Below are 22,950 nucleotides of genomic sequence, written 5' to 3'. Positions count from 1 at the left end.
TATAAAACATGAAGATATCAATCACTCCGAGTCTTCGACTCGGAGTAATTGATATCTTCATGTTTTATAATAATATTCTTATAAGTTTTTTAATTATGTTTGAATTTGAATGTTTTGAAGAGTTTTAATTCCTATGGAAAAATAATAATTAAATACTCATTTAAAAATTTAGTTATTGATGTTTGCGAATAATTTTACACTTTAAGAAATTCGTAAGTAAATGTAATAGAATGTTTTTTTTTTGAGTATATCTAATAATTTTGAGAGTGAATCAAAATATTTTTTATGGTCAGGGAAAAAGTGTAAATTTTGTCTGGAAATCAGGGAAAAGTCAGGGAAAAATAAAATTAAATATTTGTGGCAACCCTGTTCTACAGGTATTTTTAAAGTCAACAAATAAATAACAACAAGTTTTTATAATCAGAATTTATAAATAAAAAATTTTATTTTTAGAAAAATGGATACATTTTGTTATATATGATAAATAATTTTAATATTGTATAGAAGTAAAAAAAACGGTTAAACAAATAACAAACTAAAGTCTGTAATAAAATGATATTGACAATGCAGGCGAGAATTTTTTGCTGACATCAAGCATATTTTAAAGAGCGAAGTTTATTACCGAATTTTTTTAGATTCAGTTCAAAAATACAAGAATATAATATCAAATATTTTGTCATTAAAATTTCGATCTTATACATAACATAAAATTATTAAAATTTAACACATTTTTTCCATGTTGTCATCTTTATAATGCTTTCTTATTTGGAACCAGTTTTTATCAATACATATTAACAAAGTTAATAATACTATTTTTTTAATGTTAGTTCTAAAACATTAATTATCAATTTTTTGAAAATTCAGAAAATTCGTGCTGCTTTCAAACAAAGAAAGTATTATTTTTTCTTCAATGAAAGTTCTATTTTTGAGTTCCATTAATGTAAGAGAGCAATATATTACAAATGACGAGTAGAACTAATTTTTTGAAATAAGTAAAAAAAAATTTTCTTACGCCAATAGAATTAAGAATTTTGAAAATTAATTAACTTATAGCTCAGCGGTTATTTCTTGATTATCTTCATATAAGTTTCCAGTCAAATAGAAAAAGCAAACATAGTAAAAAATTAATACACAGCGTCTTTTAAATTACAAACGTACTGTGAATGTCGAATTCCAAAAGTATGCGCTGGCGGATAGTCCAAGTGAACCTGTATTAGATAATATCTTATTATAATTTATTACAAAATTGTTTGTCGGAATTTATAAAATTTAACTGTAAAATTTAAGTTTAATATAATTTTAGTTAATTTTCAAAATGTTCCAGAATGAAAATAAAATACCTTTTCAGGACAGTGAGCACCAGGTCCAGGTTTTTGTGAATGATCATTCGGCAATTGGAATCTTGCACTTATGCTGTACGCTGGACTTTTTGATCTAATTGCATCGGGTTTTATTGCTTCGTAAGCACCAGGTCCTGGTACAATAATTCTATTGTCAGTGAAAACTTTTTGCCTTCCCGAAATTGAATAAGCAGGTGCTGTTTTCTTGTTACCCTCTTTATTTCCACAAAGGCCAGATGGAATGTTATAAACGTTAGGCGCTAAAGGAGTGGTAAGCGTTAGTCTGACGGAGATCAGTTTTTCAAATTGGAAATTGAGAAATTTATTTATTAGATTGAACTAGGAAAATTATGTCGGGATTCGGAGATCAGATGTTTTGGGCGGCTGAACTTAAATCGAAGTCCGTTTTACACCTATGAGGTGAGATCAAGATTCCTATCGGAAGAACTTGTCGGATTGTATGTCGGAAAACCGTCATCGAGACGTATTTAAATTTTAATCACACGGAGAGACCCACATTCGTAAAAATTACTAAAAATGGTTGCAATGACCGGAAATAAGGGGACTTTTAGCATAATGTGCTACAGAATTAGATAAATTTACAAAAGAAATAGATAAATTTGCTACATTGAAATAGCAAGTTTTAATATTTTGTGTAAGAGTTGTAAATGTAGCAAAAATTGATTATAGTTTTCTCTAATTTAATTAGACAAAATCTGACAAATGAAAACATTTTCCACTAAAACCTACGATCCACTGTAGTAATTTTTGGTGAGCAAGTGTGGCTAGCGAGTGCAGTCATATGGCGCCTGCATTTCTATTGGTTGCTAACTTCGTCAATCTCCGTAAATGAGCCGACGCCATCCGATCATTGACAGTGACTATGTTTCGCGTATGTAAAATAAATTTGGATATTATCTACAATAATTAAATATAAAGTGAAACGTAGGTCGTTCGGTATCTCAGAAATTGACCATTATAAATTAATAAACTTTGCATTTATTCCTGTCCCAAGAACTATGTCTTATAGTAAGTTGTTAAAAGTAAATTGCTTTCTCGTAAGTGCTGTAAATTTTCATCATTCAATATATAAGGAAACAAAGATGTATACTTTCAGTGAAATTCGTTGTCGTGCGTGCAGTTGTGTATTAGTGTATTAATTAACCGCGTCTATATATATAAGTGAAATAAACATGTGTGTGTCTTCAAATATATAAGTGTGTGTGTGTCTGTGTATGTAAAAATCCTTCCAGTTTGTCTCCATTAGTCAAGAATTGACGGGAAACCGGCGACAAAAATCCGTATTTTTTCTTTCACTCTTTCTTTCTGCATTTACAAACGACTGTAGTAATTTTACGTACACAATGCTTCTGAGTTTACTACAGTTATTTGGAACTATTGGACGAAATAGTAAGAAACTTTGCTAATTTGGTGAACATTTGTCGGGATTAGTGACTTAGTGTAGAAAATAGTAAAAAATACAAAAAGTCCCCTTATTTCCGGTGGTTGCAATGTGAAAATAGTAAATTCTAGTGTGATTTTATACAAAAATTAGTAATCTCGGTCTCTCCGTGCAGACACAGGTAAGAGGAAAATTACGAGATTTGAATTCATAAACCTAGAATAGGTAACGAGCTGAACGTATCGAACATATTGTTTGTGGGAAGTTGAAAAAGTAAAACTTAGTAAATCAGTTTTCAGTGTTCGGGGTGGAATCATAGAATCATCAGCGAATTGTCAATCAGCAAAAACCGTATTTCAATCTAATAAATATAAATTTCTCTCTACATATTAATTAATCACCTTGGAAATTATTGTACAGGGATTTAAATTATTTTCTCCTAGAGAATCGACTTGCACTTCGTTAGTTTCCGTTTTTGTGGTAAGTTTTAGGTTAAACGTGGTCTGAAGAAAAGCATACTTATGAAATCATTTATATCAACAAAACTAAGAAAATTAGTGCATGAATTGTGAATAAGCATAAAGCCGCTATGACTACTTTCTATTTTGTTACCAGGAATATTGTTTAATCTTTCCACTGATGATCTTAAGCCGAAAGTGAAATGAAACGCTTTCTCAAGCATCAACATCGCTTTTTCCGGACAGTATTCTCCAGGACCTGAAAAGTAGAATTTACTGTTATATCTACAAAAATACCAGGAATTGTACCTGTTGTACTACTACTTTAACCCTTTCACGCCCATGGGACATATACGTCCCACCTACAAAATCCTCAATGTCTTTGAAGAAACTTAATATTTTTGAGTTTAATTTAGTGCGTTCTCTTCAGGAAGAATAGGGCTTTAAAAATAAGTAACCTAGATCATGTTAAAAAATTCCTATTGTTTAAAAAAATTCATAAATTATTGTTAAAAATCATGAATTTTTAAAATATTTTAAAATCGCCTAAAAATTGTTACTCGGGGGTTTTCGGGGTCGCTGATTACGAATCCGGTGCTAGTTTTTCAAAATTCAAAATGGCGGATCTAATATGGCGGACGACAAATGTAAAAATTAAACGGATTAGCATGAAACTTGTTACTCGGGGGTTACTAGGGTCGCTGAATACGAATCCGGTGTTATATCTTTAAAATTCAAAATGGCGGATCCAATATGGCGGGCGTTATTTTTAAAATCGTTTAGTTTCACCAGAAACTTGTTACTCGGGTGTTTTCGGGGTCGCTGATTACGAATCCAGTGTTATATTTTTAAAATTCAAAATGGCGGATCCAAGATGGTGGACGATTTTTTTAAAACATTTTAATTTCACCTGAAACTTGTTACTCGGGGGATTTCTGAGTCGCTGATTACTAATTAGGTGTTAATTTTTAAAAATTCAAAATGGCGGATCCTACACGGCGGACGACAAATGTAAAAATTGTTTGGATTAGAGGGAAACTTGTCACTCAAGGGTTTTTATGGTCTCTTATCACGAATTTGTAGTTTATTTTGAAATTGCGATTGTGTATTTATTTATTTCTGTCAGTAGATGGACTTGTTTCTTTCTACTCTCACTGGATTCGTAATCAGTGACCCCGAAAACCCCCGAGTAACAAGTTTCTGGTGAAACTATACGATTTTAAAAATAACGTCCGCTATATTGGATCCGTCATTTTAAATTTTAAAAATATAACACCGGATTCGTATTGAGCGACCCTGAAAACCCACAAGTAACAAGTTTCTGGTAAAACTAAACGATTTAAAAAAAATCGTCCGCCATCTTGAATCCGCTATTTTGAATTTTTAAAAAATGATGTCATATTCGTAATCAGCGACCTCAAAAACCCCCGAGTAACAATTTCCAAGCCAATCCGATCAATCTGTAAAAAAGTTGCCCGCCATATTGGATACGCCATTTTAAATTTAAAAAATTTTATAATTCTGATATCAGATTCGTAATCAGCGACCCCGAAAACTATGAATAACGTTACACTTACGTTTTTTTAACCGTCCAGTTATGCCTGGGTGTGAAAGGGTTAATCTTGAAGTAATGTCCTAACGGAAAGTTTAAATATACTATTGGAATTTTTGTAAAACCCCTTAGGATAGATATACCTAGTCCGTAATCAAAAAATAATCTCACCAGGGTTTTCATTCAATTTTCCAAGTGTTGGTTTACCATATAAACTGTATTCTGGTCCCTTATTTAAATTCACTTTCTCAGGACTGTAAGCTCCTGGAGCTGAAAAAATTTACGGTTTATTTTCGTCTACACATTTTTAACGTACCATTGAATCAAAATTCAGGAAAAAATGATTGTATACCAGGAGTAGTTGTGGGTTTTTCCGAAGAACCTTTTCCATATAAACTATATTCTGGTCCTTTATTTAAATTAAATTTTTCCGGACTGTAAGTTCCAGGAGCTAAAAAATTTTTTCAAAATTAATAAATACCATTACTACTATAGTAATAATGGTATTTGTTAATTTTGCATTGAAAATTATCTAAATACGTACCAGGGACTTCGTTAGGTTTTTCACAATGTCCTTTCCCATATAGACTATACTCAGGGCCTTTGTTTAAATTCATTTTCTCTGGACTATACGTTCCGGGAGCTAAAATATTTATACACTTCTAATTTTGTACGGTTCAAGAAATTTTAATTTCTGTTCTATGCAATTATTTATAAACGTTAATGTACCTGGTACATCATTCGGCTTTTCCATTAGACCTTTTCCATATAAACTGTATTCTGGACCTCTATTTAAGTTAAATTTCTCAGGACTGTAGGTTCCAGGAGCTAAACAAAATTTTCATTCTTGATAAATTTTACAAATCTAAAAGTCTAATTACTTTTCCAAACCAACTTTCAATGATGACGTACCTGGCACATCGTTTGGCTTTTCTGATGAACCTTTCCCATATAAACTATATTCTGGCCCCTTATGTAGATTTACTTTTTCAGGACTGTACGTTCCAGGAGCTGATAAAATTTATGTGTGAGTTAATATTAAATGATTTATAGAAGAGGAAAAAATGGAAAACATTTACTTACCGGGAATATCATTTGGTTTCTCTTGTTGACCTTTTCCATATAAACTATATTCCGGCCCCTTGTGTAGATTTACTTTTTCAGGACTGTACGTACCTGGAGCTAGTATAACATAATTATGAGATAATCAATTTTTATTTCTATTTATTTTGTAAGAATTGAAAATATTGCCACATGTTTGCTTATACCTGGCATGTCATTTGGTTTTTCCTCTAAACCTTTTCCGTATAAACTGTATTCTGGTCCCTTGTGTAAATTGAATTTTTCAGGACTATATGTTCCGGGAGCTAAAAAAATTTATTGAAGTTTATTTTTGATTTTTAAGGAATTAATTGAGGGTCTTGATTCTAAAAGGCGATGTACGACATTGGGTTCTTAATTCTTATGGCGTATATCCTCTTATAGAATCCAGTTCTTCAATTATTAATTATTAAATGAATACTCTGTTATGGTCAACAAATATATTTATATCTCCATCTGTATTGCTTCATATTCGACATGAACTGCAAAACGTCTTAGCAATTTAGTCTGAATCCTACCTTGTTACTGTATAACTTTTGATAATAAAATACCATTTTCAGAAGCGGTATAAAAGTAAAATGAGTCTTTTAAGAAATTGGACCCAAACATAAAAATTATAATACCTGGGAAGTCATTTGGCTTTTCTGATTGACCCTTTCCATATAAACTATACTCTGGTCCTTTATGTAAATTGACTTTCTCAGGACTATACGTTCCGGGAGCTAAAAAATAAATTGTTCATAACTTTCACAATAGGACTAATGTTAGATTCGACTTTTTGATTCTTGAAAGAAATTTTGTATATTTTTTCAGATAATATTCAGAATATGTAACATTTCAATACCTGGAATGTCGTTTGGTTTTTCCGATGCACCCTTTCCGGATAAACTGTATTCGGGACCTTTGTTTAAATTTACTTTCTCAGGACTGTACGTTCCAGGTGCTACAAAGAAGTTGCATTACGTATTTAATTAACTTTATTATTACAATAAATTAGGATGCCGAATCAAACAATGGCACATAACCCATTTGAATTACATTCATCATACTCTCTTCAATGATCCGTTAGCTCAATTGCTACCAAACCGTTTTTTAAGTACATGAAAAATTAGTTATTGTTGATATTACATACCGGGAGTATCACTTGGTTTCTCTGAGAGACCCTTTCCATATAAACTATATTCCGGACCTTTGTGTAAATTGATTTTCTCCGGACTATATGCTCCAGGTGCTAAAATTAAGAATTTGCTATTAATTATCTAAGTTCCGTCTAAGATTTAATTTCTAAAATTATTATCACAACAATCAAGTACCTGGATTATCATTTGGCTTTTCTGATAAACCTTTTCCATATAAACTGTATTCTGGACCTTTATGTAAATTTACTTTCTCAGGACAATAAGCACCAGGAGCTAAAAAATAGTTCGTTTATGATGTATCCATGTTTACTTCTATTTTAGTAAAAATAAATCCTTACCTGGTGTATCGATTGGTTTCTCAGAAGCACCTTTTCCATATAAACTATATTCCGGACCTTTGTGTAAATTGACTTTCTCCGGACTATATTCTCCAGGTGCTAAAATTAAGAATTTTCGATTAATCATCTAAGTTTACCATCATCTAAGATTTCATTTCGAAAATTATTATTACAACAATCAAGTACCTGGATTATCATTTGGCTTTTCTGATAAACCTTTTCCATATAAACTATATTCTGGACCTTTATGTAAATTTACTTTCTCGGGACTATATGTTCCAGGAGCTGAAAGTTTCAATCGTTTTAATAAGTAAAATGAATCTTAAGAAAGAGGAAAGTAAGGAATACTGTATAAGGATTACTGCGAAATAATATTTAATTACCAGGAACATCGCTTGGTTTTTCGCAAGGTCCTTTTCCATATAAACTGTATTCTGGACCTTTATTCAAATTGAATTTTTCCGGACAATACGTTCCAGGAGCTGGAAAATTTGTTTAAATATATTTGCCGCTAATTTTATAATGATTACCGCAAGTAAATAAATCTATTAATATAATAAAGTGAATAAAAGAATCTAGTACCGGGTGTATTATTAGGTTTTTCGTTTGGACCTTTTCCATATAAACTGTACTCTGGACCTTTGTGTAAATTTGTCTTTTCGGGACAATAAGTTCCGGGCGCTGAAAATAATTGTATTTATTTTATCGTTAGAATTGATTTCCGGTTAAATAAATAAATTACCTGGCATATCATTAGGTTTCTCCGTTGGTGTTCTAAGTCCAAAAGTAAACTGTAAGGATTTAAAGAGATTCACCTTCTCTGGCGAATATGTTCCTGGAGCTGTAAACAGTTCATGTTTGGTAAATAACGACTGGATTATATTTTCATTCGTTGATGTGAAATTATATGAGAAAATGGGAAATTGATATGAGTGTAGAAATTATGTTCAGTATTACCTGGAAGATTATCGGGTTTATCGGCATTGCCTTTGCCAGTTAAACTGTATTGGGGACCTTTGTCGAGGTTCACTTTTTCAGGACAGTAAGTTCCAGGAGCTGTAATATATTTATGGATAATTAATACTAACACTAAGTACTCCTACAAAACTTTTGAGTAAGTACTTCGTTTACTAAACTTTACCGATTTTATGAAAGTTTAGTCATCAAAGCCATTTTCTCAATATTAATGGTTTGCTGTTTACTTTAATGGGATAATTACCTGGTGTTTCATTAGGTTTCTCTAATTGAGTGCGCAGACCGAAAGTAAATTCTGGAGCTCTATCAAGTCTTACTTTCTCTGGACAATAGGTACCAGGTGCTATAGGTATAAAATATGTATATTATTATTTTCTCTGTATGTACAAAAAATATGTATTACTTGATCAAAACAAAAGTACACTTGTTTATATAATTGAATTTCTGATTTATTTACAGTGTGTTTACTACGTGATTTTTATGAATAATGTCACAAGTTTACTAAGTCTGTTTTCGGCGTTCGCTCTGATGGTTCGACTCCGGGTTAGTTGTGAATTTGTGATTGTGTCAAGAATTGAAAAAATTTAAATAATTAAATAACAAACTTTTCTTTTGTAAGTGCTACATGCTTTTCTTATTATGCGTGTACAAGTGCAAATATCTAGCGAAGAAAATTTACTTTATCACATTTTTTTTACCTTCTTATTTTTAGAAGAGAAAATGTCTGCAAGTTTGAAGATACTTTGATTCAATAAGAATGAAAAATAATATTTTTTCAATTATAACTTTTAAGATTATAAAAATGTAGAACATAAAAAAAAAATTAAAACATAATTACCAGGAGTGTCATTCGGCTTTTCCGTCATGGTTTTTATGCCGAAACTGTACTGAGGAACATTGTCGAAATTCACAATTTCAGCTTTATAATCGCCCGGCGCTACATGAAATATTCATTCACAAAAATTATCTTTGCAAAATAACAATTTAGAGAATAAGAGTTTAAATTTTTTTTAATTATTTTATGCAACTCAGACGTATTATGGTCACTTTATCTAAATATAGGCGCATTCTAAGTTCGCCCTTATAACCTAGCGGTCAATAAAGTGTCTATTATTGACCTAGGACAATAAAGTGTCTATTATTGATCTATAGGGCAATAAAGTGCCTATTATTGACCTAGGACAATAAAGTGTCCATTATTGACCTAGGGTAATATAATGTACTTTATTGACCGCTCGTAGGTCAATAAAGTACCCATTATTAACCTAGGTCAATAAATGTCAATAAAGTACTCATTATTACCCTAGAGCAATAATGGACACTTTATTGACCAGCTGGGTTATATTTATGGAGGAACTTAACATGCACCGGTACAGATATAGCATAGAATGACCATAATAAGCCTTTATTGCATAATGTACTATCAACGTTTCTATAAAATAATTTTAAAGTGCTTTCAACTTTTTTAGTTTTGAATTCAAAATTTAAGAGCAAAAATTATAAAATAAAAATTTCCACTTGTTAAAAAACATGCGAATTATTAAAAATTCGTACAGTAAAAATTTCAAATAATGAATATGAATGTTTAAAAGTTACATGTTAAAGTTTTTTTTATTAGAAATTAGCTCTTGAAACTAATAGAATCAATTAAATTATTAAAAATTTAGTTTAAATTAAAATTTTACTAATTTTACTATTTGTGCGTGCCTGTTATTTATAGCAAATAATAAAGCACGTGCAGAATTTTAAAAAAATTAACATAGGTCCATAGTTGAAATATAAAATTCCAGACCTAATCCAGATATATACGATGAACAAAATCCGGTTACTCAGAATTGTACTCACAATCAGTAAAATTTCTGCGCATGGAAATTTTTTTTTAATTAAAAATACTGTTGAAAAAAATTAAGTTCATAACATGAATTCGAAATCGAAGTGCAAAAGTCGATTCACTTGTGAATATATATAAAATATGAGCACTGCGAAAAATTTTAATAAAGATAAATAAAATATTTTATGGAGAATTTTAAAATGAATATCTATAAATTTAAAAAGATATGATTTAATGAAAATTTATAATTGCTGTGAATGAAATTTAAAAGTTTTCAATAAGAAATATTAATATTGGAAATTTATATATTTGTTTAATGGTTAAAATTTACTCACCTGGAGTGGCGCTGGTTTTTTCCGAATGTACTTTAATTCCAAATGAATATTTCGGCGAATTGTCGAGAATAATTTTTTCTGCCTTTTGTGGATCGTAGTCACCAGGAGCTGGTGTCACTTCGATTTTTCCAGATTTTGTACGACCATGGAGGGAAAGTGCTGGTGCAACGTCCTTTCCTGGAAAATTTTTTATTTCATAAATACTAAATTATTTTATTATTCATCGTAAAATCTTCCAAATCGATAAAATTTATATTTTTCGTAATATATTTTGATAAATATTACATCGTAAAAAAATTCAAAAGTTATTTTACATAAAAACGCATGGTGGCCACCTTGGAACCCTCGAACCCTATATTGTTATTATTATTAATTTAATGCTGCAAGCTTACAATTCAAGTTAGCATAATTTGCCAAAATGAACTAAGAACAAAAACTTTAGTTTCAAAGCTTTGCGGCAGTTTTTAAATTTCCTCCGCCACATTGGATCCGCCATTTTGAATTTTGTAAATCTGACTTGAAAATCGTAACTTTTGAATTAAACTTTGATCGTCGTTTTAATTGTAATTAAAAATTTTTATTTTATTTTTTAAAAAATTTGTAATTATAATATATTTTGTTGAGAATATAAAAAAAAAACTTAAATATATGTGCTTCTTCCATTTGGCAAAAAAAAAAATAAAAATGATTCAAAACAGCAAAAATATCCTTGTCACTTTGTCTGTATCGTTATTCTAGAATATTGGAATTTCCGATACTTTTGTTGTTTCATTCCTCTACACAGAAATGTTTGATCAATAAAATGAAGTTCGTTTGGGGGTTTTGCAATTATATTATTCTTCATAGAGTTGTAAACCTAAGGAATTTGGAGGCACTCAAGTTAGACATTAATTTTACAGTTACTTATATCCTTATAGTTCAAAATTGTTGCAATTTCCAATGGAAAACTTTTAATAAAATTACTCAATTACAGTTTTGTATTTAAAATTAAGTTTACTTCGCAATTAAAATATTTAAACAATTTCCTTCATTCTTCAATGACTTTCTTTCATTTTTGTTTATAAAATTATAAATATTTAAAATCAATCCTAATTAATGCTTGTTTTTTTTAAATTTTAATTTTAAAAATTATTAAAATTATTAAAAATTTTTTAAAAATTTTATTTATTAATTCTAAAAATTTAATTCTAATAAATAAATAAAGTTTGTAGATCAATTTTTTTATTTTCTACATTCTAAAAATAATGTCATAGAATAAAAAAAGTAATCAAAATCTCCTATTTATAGAAATTTCTATTCATTTTTTAATGTCTATTTATAGACTAGTTTTTTGAGTTCATAGTCACGGAATAATATATAAAATTTTTTTTTTTAATTTTTGTTGAAAATATAAAAAATTTCTTCTATGAATTTGGCATTCCTTAGAATAACTGCTAATCGAAATTGAATGTTAAATTTCAAAGAAAATGTATTAATTTCTAATGGTTTTTTCTTAAATTAAGATAAGAATTTTTTTTTTTAATTTATCATACCTTTTGCACTGAGACCAGAAACATTGTATTGTCCAGGACCTGGACCAGGACTGTCGTTTTTGTTACCGTGTCTAAAAATTTGAAAAATTTCAATTGAATTATATTCAAAATTTAATTTTTCCTTTTAATAAATATTTATTAACAATCCAATGCAAAGAAATTGAAAAAAAGAAATTTGAAAATTAAAATTTAAAAATGAAACTGAAAATTATAATTTAAAAATTAACAAATTTATAGGGGAGAGTGGGTCAAAGGCGCTAGGTTTACATTATTATGTTCAATATTGCCTTTGCCCCACATAACAAACTTTTTTTTTACTTTAAATTAAAAATATTTAGATACAAAATTTTATTTTAAAAAATAAAAGTTTGTTCAGTAAAATTATCATTTTATTTTTGCAAAACAATTTTTTTGTTATATTAATTCTTAAAATATTTGATATTTTTAGGATTTTTCTTTTTTTAATCAATTGGTCTGATTACTACTTTTTAAAGTTTTTAACTCTTTTTCAATCAAAATGTAAAATAAATTTAATTTTTTAAAAATTGTATTTTTATCTTTTCCATCGAAACAAATTATAGGGGCCGTCCATAAACTACGTTACCAATTTTTCAGACATTTTAGACCCCCTCGTTACCATTGCATTAAATGCAATTTTGAAGAATTTTTGACCATAAACGTATAGTTTATGGATGGCCCCTTATTTGCTTCCAAATGAAAGTTGAATTTTTAAAATTAAATATTTAAGAATAAAGTTTAATATAAAAATTTAAATTTGAAAATAAAATATTAAAATTTTAACTTAAACGTTAAATTTGAAAATTTGCATTTAAAAATTAAATTTAAATTTAAGATTTATTATTTTTAAGATTTTTCAGAAGTCACTTCTTGAAACTATTCGGAAATCATTCCACATCACACTAAATTTAAAACTTTAAAATTTTTTTAACAAATCCATAAAAATAAAATAAATTGTTTATTCAAAAAATTTTAATTATTTCGATCGAAAATATTATTACCTGCTACCAAATGAAAATGCTGGTGCCCTCCCACGCTTTGAATCAGGTACAGTTTTTCCTAGAATTCAATTTTCAAAAATTACTACATACATTTAAAATGAATTAATATTAAAAATTTGATTAATTAAACAAGGTAAATAAAAAACATAAATTTCAAACTCAAGTTATTTTTAAGTCGATTGCTCAATAAATTAAACGTATAATTAAAAATTAAACATTAGTTTTCCTTGCGTAGCAGAAAATTTAGATTTTAATTGTGAAATAATTATAGATAAAGGGCAAATTAATTAAGTTCGATTTTTAGCAATCCATTAAAGGAATTGAGGAATATAAATCAAAATAATACCCAAGAGTGGTGGAAGTGTGACGCATGCAGGCCCTGGACTACCAAATTCGGCGGCAATTGGTCCTCTTCTTCTCGTAGGCGTCCATGGCCTTTGTGTTAAACCACCCATATCAAGATCAACTTCAAGAGCGTTCGGTCGTTTATTAATATTCCTTAAAAAGAAGGGAAAAAATCATTTTTATCAGGGAAGAATTTTTTAATTCAATCCATATATTATACTATTTCATGTAAAAGAAGAAATTAAGAAAGAAATATAATAATGAAAACTCGTATACATATTCAGATTAAGAGACATTCAAGGAAATTATTAGAACCTTGAATATTATTACTTGTTTACTCATTTGATTCATTTGATTCACTATGTTTATTTATTTTTTTAATTACTTAGTTATGCAATTATTTATTTTTATTAAAAATTGTTATTTGTTATTGTTTATTTATTTGTTTACATATTTTTCTTGCTTTTTCTGTTGTTTATTTACTAATTGACTTAAATAAAATAATTGTTTATTTATTTATTTACCTATTTACTTAATTTTGTTTATTAATTCATTTTACTTATTTGTTTACAATCCGTTTTATTTATTTAATATTTTGGCGATTGATTTGTTTGGTTTTTTGTTTATATTTGGTAATTATTTTATTTACTTATTTATTTAATTGTTTATTGGTTTTTTTCACCTTGTTTACTCAGTTTATTTATTTACTTAGATATTTGTTTGTTTATCCATTTTTTTATTCACCTATATATTTGTTTACTATTTTGTCTGTTTATTCATTTATTTTCCTCATAATATATTTCTTAATTTTTGTAGTTATACTTATTTGATTATTAATTATTTATTTTAAATTCGTTTCCTCTAATTATTCATTTGTATATTAAAATTTTTTTTATTTATTTGTTAATCTAATAATTTTATAAATATTTTTATTTATCTATTTAAACATATATATGTTCGTTTATATATTTATTTTATTTATTTATTTGATTGTTTTTTGTCTATTAATTAATTAATTTATTCATTTGTTTATAATTTTGTTTATTTATTTAATGATTCGCTTTTGTTAATTTGTGTATTTACCTTTTTTTCCAATTATGTATATTGTTTATTAATTTTTTTTCACTTTCTTATCAATTAATTTATTTATTCATTTTTTTATTTACATGTTTTTTCTTCTTTATTATTAGTTAAATTATTTTGTTTATTTTCTTCTTCATTTGATAATTAATTTGTTTAATCGAGTATTTATTTCTTTATTATTTTTTTATCCCTTTATTTGTTTTTTTGTTTGTTTATTATTATTTATGTAAACATTTATTTATAAATTTTTAAGTCATTTGCTTACTTACTTAGTTGTTCATTTCTTTTCTTCTTTATTCATTATAGTTTATTTCTTTGATAATGTGTTTATTCTCTTTTTGGTTTGTTTATTTTTTAATTAATTAATTTATTAATTTGTTTATTAATTTGTTTATTCACCTATTTATTCGTTTATTATTATGTATTAATATTTATTATTATTGTTTACTTGTTTTTTTGTTTATTAATTTAATTTTATTATTTGTTCTAGTATTGCCTTATTTGTTACTTTATTTGTTTACAAATTTTTTTATCTATTCGTTTATTTATTTTTTCACTTACTCGTTTATTTTTTAATTTATTAATTTCTCTATTTATTTGTTCTTTCCTTATTTACTTATTTATTTATTTACTTATCCTTTGTTTAATTTCTTGTTTAATTACCATTTTATTTGTTAATTATTTTTTTTTATCTCTTTATTTGCTTTTTTGTTTGTTTATTTATTTAAATATTCATTTATTTATAAATTTTTTAGTTATTTGTTTATTCATTTGTTTACTTATTTATTTGTTATTTTCTTCTTTATTTATTTATTTGTTTATGTTAATATGTTCATTCTCCTATTAATTTGTTTATTTAATTATTAATTTGTTATTCGCCTATTTATTTGTTTATTATGTTTTTTTGTTTATTTATTTTTTGTTCACTCATTTATTTTATTAATCGTTTTATTATTGACTTATTTGTTTGTTTATTTATAAAGTTCTTTATTTATTTGTTTGTTAATTTTTTCACTTACTTGTGTATTTTTTAATTTATTAATTTCTTTATTTATTTGTTGTTTCTTTATTTATTTACTTACTAACTTATTTATTTGTTATTTATATTTGTATTTATATTTATACTTATATTTGTTTAATTTATATTTTATTTGATTATTTTCTTGTTTATTTATCTATTAATTTGTTTATTATTTTGTTTATTTATTCATTTGGTTTTTTGTTAAATTTTATTATTTATTGCTTAATTTGTGTACTTATTTATTTGTTCAATTATTTGTTACTTTGTAACTTTTTTAATTATTTGTTTATTCATTTGTTTAATTATTTACTTATTTTTTCTTCTTTATTCATTAATTTATTTGTTTATTAATATGTTTATTTTCCTATATTTGTTTGTTTATTTGCTAATTAATTTGTTTATTATTTTATTTATTTTATAATTCGTTTTATTATTGACTTATTTGTTTGTTTATTTATTTATTATAAATTTCTTTACTTATTTGTTTATTAATTTGTTTATTAATTTTTTCACTTACTTGTTTATTTTTTAATTTATTAATTTCTCCATTTATTTGTTGTTTCTTTATTTACTTACTTAGTTATTTATTTATTTACTTATCTTTTGTTTAATTACTATTTTATTTGTTTATTTTCTTGTTTCTTTACCTATTAATTTGTTTATTATTTTGTTTACTTATTCATTTATTTTTTTTGTTAAATTATTTATTCCTTAATTTTAATTTGTATACTAACTTATTTGGTTAATTATATTTATTACTTTGTTAACTTTTTTTATTTATTTGTTTATTCGTTGGTTTACTTAGTTATTTTTTGTTTATTTACTTCTTCATTTGTTTATTTACTTCTACATTTGTTTATTTAAAAATTTTTATTATTTTTTTATTATTTTTATTATTTTCTTAACTTAAAAAATCCTCAAAAGTTTAATTTTTTTTTTTTTTTTTTTTTTTTTTTTTTTTTTATTATTAAAGTTTAAAATTGAACTAACTTTTATTTTCGATTGTAAACCTTATTCATTGGCTTATAATATATCTTAATTTACTAATATTAAATATTAATAATGTGAAAATTCAAATTTTTACATAAAAATAGTTTCAAATATATAAATATTCATGAACCTACTCGACAAAATTCAAACTATATTTTACATAAAAAAAATTTTTTTTCTCTCTTACATTATTGAAAATTGATCGAGTTTTAGAAGAAATAAATTCAGAAGACAATTGCAATCTTCGGGAACTTTGAATTATGCAACTGACCTCGAATGACAAACAGAGTATAGATACGAGTCATGAAGTTCCTTATAAGAACATGCCCATGAGGGGCTTTCACGTTAAATCGCCCACCGTTCCGTTCACGATGAAAAGTTCAGACTTTTTTTTTTTTTTTTTTTTTTTTTTTTTTGAGAATTTATCACGTTCATGTACGTTTGCCTTGAAGAGGGAAGGAGGAAGGCCTTTTCTGAATTTATTGTTAAATCTTCCTCTCAAGAGCGCCAATATGAATCAGTTACTTTTTTTTAATTCAAAAGAAATGCCTTTGATGTATAAATATAGTATATTGAATACAAATTTTGACTGTTGGAAAGTGTCTTGAGTTGAGTGCGATTTAATTCTAGGTACGAACACTTCAGATATATATACAACTATGACTCATTGCTCTCAATTTATAATAAATATATATGTCTTAAGATCGAAAAAATAAAATTTTAAGAATATATTTAAATATGTAATTTAAAATAAATATAATGTTGAACTCCTTTTGTATTTACTTTAAGTGATAAGATAAGTGAAATAAAAAAATAATTCAATATAAAAAAATAAATATATAAAATAAACAAAAAATAAATATTTATTTTTCTTCACATATATTCAACTAGAGTAAAATAAATAAATAGAATGTAGAATAAATATAAAACAAAGAAAATCAAAAAATAAATGAAAAAAATGTTGATTAGAGTCATAAAAACAAGAAAATAAAAATTTTATAAAGAAATAGTTTTAGAAGTGAATTAGGCTAGTTGCTTAAGTTTCTAGACTCGTGTGCAATAGGTTTTGGGTTCGATTCTCGCCTTGAGTAGTTATAAATATATTTTTTAATTTCCATATATTAGAAAGAAATTATACATTTTAATATTTTTCATTACTGAAAATTGCCTTATTTATCAATATATTTTATCATAATTTTTAATTATCAAACAAATTTTTTTTAATTAGTATTTTTTATGATTAAAATTTTTTCATTTATAAATTTCTTTTATTTATTTATATTTTTATTATTAAAATTATGTTTACTTATTTTATATTTTATCATTAAAAACCTTTTATTTTCTTAATTATAAATTAATTTGTTATTTTATTATTAAAAATCCTATTTTATTTTCTTAACTGAATCAATTTATTATTTATATAATAATGATTATATTACATAATATAAATAATAATTGTAATTATAAAAAAAAATTAACAAAATATTTTTAAAAATTTTCTTTTTTTTTTGTTAAAAATAAGTGTTACAATTATTACGACGAACTAAAAATACTGCATTACAAAGTTTATTTTTTAAATGAAATCGCATGTGTATACAATCCTATATGTTGTTAGGAAATATGAAATTATACTAATTTAATGCAACCTCCTACATTATTAGACTTCCGCATATATCAACTATTTTATAGAATATTAAAATGATTTTCATTTAAAATAGAAATATTTATAATTATAGTTCAAAAATTATTTTTACTTTAGTTAGATAATATATTCTTGGGTACCTTTCATGAGAGCTCCTTATAAATAAATAATAATTTATTAATTTTTTATATTTTAAGTAAATAATAATTTTTTTTTATTTATTTAAAATATAACAAACATGAGATTTGCCTTTTTTTGAAGAAGTATGTATACTTATTAAATGTAAATGTAAATGTTAAATAAATAAATAAAATAATGAAAAGTATGTTAATTAAAAAATTTTAATTTTGTAAATATTCAATATAATATTTTCAATTAAAATAGATAAATAAACATTTAGTTATATATCTGAAAATAAATAATTAACTTTCAAATTACAATTATTTATTATTTTCATATTTTGAATTTAGACATCGAATCATTAATCTGATGTGAAAAATAAAAATGGCGGATCCAATATGGCGGACTTTAAAATTGTTACTAGGTAACTTGTATAGAGTTAAAATTGATTTAAATAACAATTTTGACAAAATTTAAAACTAAAGAGTAAGTAAAAAAAAAATTTATTTAAGATAGAAAATTTTAGAAATGTGTATTTTTTAAAAAAATATTTTAAATATTCTTCTGATGAAAAAAATGGTTTATTTTTCTAGGTGTAACGAACGGTATCTTTGAGAGTTATTCGTTGAAGTTTCGTAAAATATGCTTTAAAGGCTTCGAACAACTTTCAACAGAAAATTTCCACCAGAATGACACATTCAATGTTCGTAACTTTAATCGTGTTCTGAATTTCAAATTTCACACATAAAACAAGTTCACAAAAAAAAAGAAAAAATTCGACAAAACCAAGATATGTATATATACTTAGGAATTTTTTACCTCTCATAATGGAAAATTCGAAAAAAATTATTATAATTAAAATATCTTAATTATATAATTAAACATATGACCCTGCGAAATTAGCGTCGACGCTCAGCGTCGAAAATGGGTTTTTGAGGCTTTAAGGGACGAAAATATTATATTACTAAATTCATCTCTTTTAATTATTTTGAAAGTTAAAAACTTTTTCAGAGTAAGCTGAAGCTAATCTAAAATCTAAATCTAAGCTAATCTAATCTAAAAGCTTTAAAAAAAAGAAAAAAAATTGTTTTATTCTTTTCGGTTTCTTGAGAAAAATTCTTTTCGACGCTTAGCGTTGACGCTGATCTTATAGGGCTCTAATTAAACTTTGTAAAATTATTATTAGAATACTTTATATAATTATAATATTCTTTTAATTATAGTTGCCACTTTTTAAATTAATTAAAAAATTACTATAATTTTTAAAATGCAACAAAATAATGAAAAATTATGAAATTACAAAATTATTTGTAATTAATTATTATACTATTTATATGAAAAATTATTTATTTATTCGAATTTATTTATTTATCAAATAATAGATATGATTTTTACAAAAATATGACATAATAAAAAATAAAATTTGTTTTCCTATTTGATTAAAAGTTATAATAAAAATTGTTGCCTTCAATTTTATTCTTTCAGTTTATTATCTTTTGAAGTTCATTTCTTGATTAAATAGGGAAAAGAAAATTAATTTTTTATGGTAATTTTATCTTAATAATTGTGTTTTCTTGTGTTTTAAACTTCGCTAAGAGTTTAAAAATTTTTAGTTTCTAATTGTATTTAATAGGTTTTTGAATTTTTCGAAAACTGAATTTTTTAAATTCTTTTTTTATTTTTCAAATTTGAAACTCGAATTTTGACTTTATAAAAAAAATAATATTAAAAACTTTTTTTTTTTACTTTGCGAATAGTTGGTTTCAATTCTCAAAAAAAATTGAATTTTTATGAGTTTTTGATTACTCTCAATTCCTTTAATTTGGATTCAATTTTTAGAAACTGAATTAAAATAATTTCATTCGAGATTTATTAAATTTTCTAACACATTAACAAAAAAAGTTATAAAAAAAATATTGAAAGTTCATAAAAATATTTTTTAGTTGGTTGCAAAATTAAATACTGCTTTTATATTTAAATTACATAAAATGAAATTTTTTATTTAACTATAAATAAAAAAGAAAGAAGTATTTAATAGTTATTATAATTATAACAATTAATTATTTATATTAATTATTAATATGACAATTTTAATTGAAAAAAAAGTTTTAATTTTTAATTTTAATTTTAATTTTTTTTTAAATTTTTTTTAAAATTTTTTTTTTTTTATTCTATTTCTATTTACAAAATGAAAGAGAGAGTAACAAAAACATAAAATTAATTAAAAAAGCAATGTTAGTTAATAGTTTTAAAAAAATAAATAATTAAAATAATTTAATACTTGAAGAGTTAATTTTTTTAATATACTTCCTTCTAATGCGGACACACTTTTGTATTCATACAAACGGAAGAAAATATTTTGCAACTCTCCGGAAATAATTTTTTCAAAGTTCCTGTGTGAACAAATTAACATACCTTGATTAAAGTTAATTTAAAAAAAAAAAATTTTTGATTTATAATTTAAAATTAATTTAAAATAAATATTTGACATGTAAAATTGTTTCACATTATAGTTGATTTATGAATAATCGATAATTGATAATTTTTCCTTGAACGATTCGTCCAACCTTGTCTGAAGGAGATCATAGTATTTAATGATTACGTTATTTTATTCTAAATGTAGCATTTATGTAGCTTTTGATTAAAATAGTATTGTAAAAATTACAAAAGTCACGATTTAAGAAAAAAAATGTTAAACTACATTTCTTTTTTAATATAAAAAAATTTTTTTAAATATAAATACATCACTGAGAATAAGAAAAAAGGTATTTTAAAAAACTTGAAAATCTTTTTAAAACTTAAATAATGTATTTTTAGTAAAACGAATTTTTTTAAAAATAAAACTGAATGTTTTATATACAAACTGCTTTTAGGATTCAAAATTTCGCAAAATTAATTTTTTTTTTTTTTTTTTCATCAATAATGTCATAATTTAATTAATTTATTTTTATAATTACATATGTAAATAGTAGTACCTCTTTTATGTCTCCGCGAATTTTTAAAATCAAATTTACGAATATTTATTTAAGCGGCAATTATTTCGAATGTATGTCGATTAAAAGTTCAAATTGTGATGATATCAATACAAGACGCGGCGGAATACTGAAGGTAAGGAGTCAAGGAAGAAAATAGGAAGGTAATTCTCTCGTGTCTCCACTACTATTATATAGCGAGATAAACACAAAACGCAAGCGCACTTTCTTTTAAGATTTTAATGTTTTTTTTATTATAAATCAAAAAGAAAATTAATATTTTCAAAATTTTATTTTAATTTACATTTAACAATTTTTTTAAATTTAATTTCGTTAATTCAATTTTCATTAATTTGTATAAAATATAAATTAGAATCTCCGTTATTTTATTGTAACTATTATTATTAATTATTAACTCTATTATTTTATTGCAAATCGAGGCCGATTTTTAAAAAATCGGCCTTTTTTAAAAATTAAAAATTTTTATTTATTTATTTATAAACATTGAAAAAAGCACTTTTTTCATTAAAATAGTAATTCTTTTGTAATACAATATTTGCATTCACCGCTTAAAGAAATAAATTAATATAAAATCATCAAAGAAACATTATCCACTTGGAAAAACAACATTTTTATATAAATAAACAATTTAGAGACTAAAAACTTGATTATTTAAAAGTTGCTATATTTCATTGTTTAAAAGATATATTTATGAACCAAAAAAAATATTTTATGATAACTGTAATTAAGATATTGAAAAAAAATTATTTATTAATTAATTTAGTAATAAACCAAGCATTTTTAATATAAACAAATAAACAATAGAATTTTTTACCTTATAGGTTTAAAATTAACAAACAATAATTGGATTCGTAGGAAAATTAAAAAAAAGATATAGCTGCTTTTTTCATTCAATTTGCAATTGTTTAACAATAATTGTTTAAACAAATTAATAAAAATAAATTTTTTTTTTATTTTATTTTTTTTTTCTTTTAACCTGACTTGGGGTGATTGATAATTTCAACTCTATTATTTTTTAAAAACTGTTGACACCAATCGATTCTGTATAGAAAAATTAATAAATTTCTGCGTAGGGGGTCATTTTTTTCTTCAAGTCGTATTTTGTTCATAAAATTGTTATAAATAAATTATTCTGGATAAAGGATATTTCATCAAAGGTATAAACAAATGGATTTTAAGTAAAATTAATAATTGGATTTGAAAAAAATATACTTGTTTTTTTCCAATTTCCAATTGGTTAACAATAATTGTTTAAAAAAATTAATAAACATTTACCAATTTTTAAAAACTATTGATGCCAATTGATTTTGTGCAAAAAATTAAGAAAGTTTTTGTAAGGATCATTTTTTTTTGTCCAAATCGTATTTTGCTCATAAAATTATTATAAATTTTTATTAATTTGTTTAAACTAATATTATTGTTAAACAATTGGAAATTGAAGGCAAAAAAAAGGTATTTATATAATTTATTTTATTTAATTTGAAAGCCACTGTAATTTCAACTGCTATTTTTATCACTTGATAACCATATCATTTAATCCTTGCATATAAAAAGATCTTCATGATTTGAATCTTGTTTCACGTAAAAAAAATAATTAAATTTCAAAACGTTTTCAAAATGAAATCTTTAAAAATTTTAAAAAAATATATAATAAAATTTAAATATATTTTTAACAATTAAATTTTTCTAAAAAATTATTCAAGTTTTAAATAATTTTAATTCAAATTCTAAAAA

General features: G+C 24.5%; 1 protein-coding gene across 6 annotated transcripts; it reads right to left on the bottom strand.

Moving 5' to 3' along the window:
* Window positions 1–510: 510 nt before the first annotated feature.
* LOC122502567 (mucin-1-like) lies at window positions 511–21,344 on the bottom strand. Of its 6 annotated transcripts, none has more exons than XM_043612694.1 (27): window positions 21,199–21,344; window positions 13,369–13,520; window positions 13,023–13,080; window positions 12,004–12,074; window positions 10,472–10,648; window positions 9,144–9,242; window positions 8,550–8,648; window positions 8,288–8,386; window positions 8,073–8,171; window positions 7,913–8,011; window positions 7,714–7,812; window positions 7,517–7,615; window positions 7,331–7,429; window positions 7,167–7,265; window positions 6,986–7,084; window positions 6,698–6,796; window positions 6,477–6,575; window positions 6,021–6,119; window positions 5,836–5,934; window positions 5,665–5,763; window positions 5,482–5,580; window positions 5,297–5,395; window positions 5,105–5,203; window positions 4,924–5,022; window positions 3,355–3,459; window positions 1,341–1,474; window positions 515–1,208 (listed from the first exon to the last, which is right to left on the bottom strand). In XM_043612694.1, the coding sequence occupies exons 2-27, from the start codon at window positions 13,475–13,477 to the stop codon at window positions 1,125–1,127; spliced, it is 2,619 nt and encodes an 872-aa protein (XP_043468629.1). In that variant the 5' UTR covers window positions 13,478–13,520; window positions 21,199–21,344; the 3' UTR covers window positions 515–1,124. The 6 variants fall into 6 exon arrangements, 5 of the variants coding, with proteins under 5 accessions (XP_043468633.1, XP_043468630.1, XP_043468631.1 ...); XR_006301645.1 differs by lacking the exon at window positions 515–1,208 and adding an exon at window positions 3,144–3,245 and having other exon boundaries at window positions 1,468–1,600; XM_043612698.1 differs by lacking the exon at window positions 21,199–21,344 and having other exon boundaries at window positions 511–1,208; window positions 13,369–13,516.
* Between the last annotated feature and the right edge of the window lie 1,606 nt (window positions 21,345–22,950).

This window comes from Leptopilina heterotoma, unplaced genomic scaffold (assembly GCF_015476425.1).
Source record: "Leptopilina heterotoma isolate Lh14 unplaced genomic scaffold, ASM1547642v1 Lhet_235, whole genome shotgun sequence".
Lineage (NCBI taxonomy): Eukaryota > Metazoa > Arthropoda > Insecta > Hymenoptera > Figitidae > Leptopilina > Leptopilina heterotoma.
Note: the sequence above shows the minus strand (reverse complement) of the source record. Positions and strands in the feature narration are given on the sequence as shown.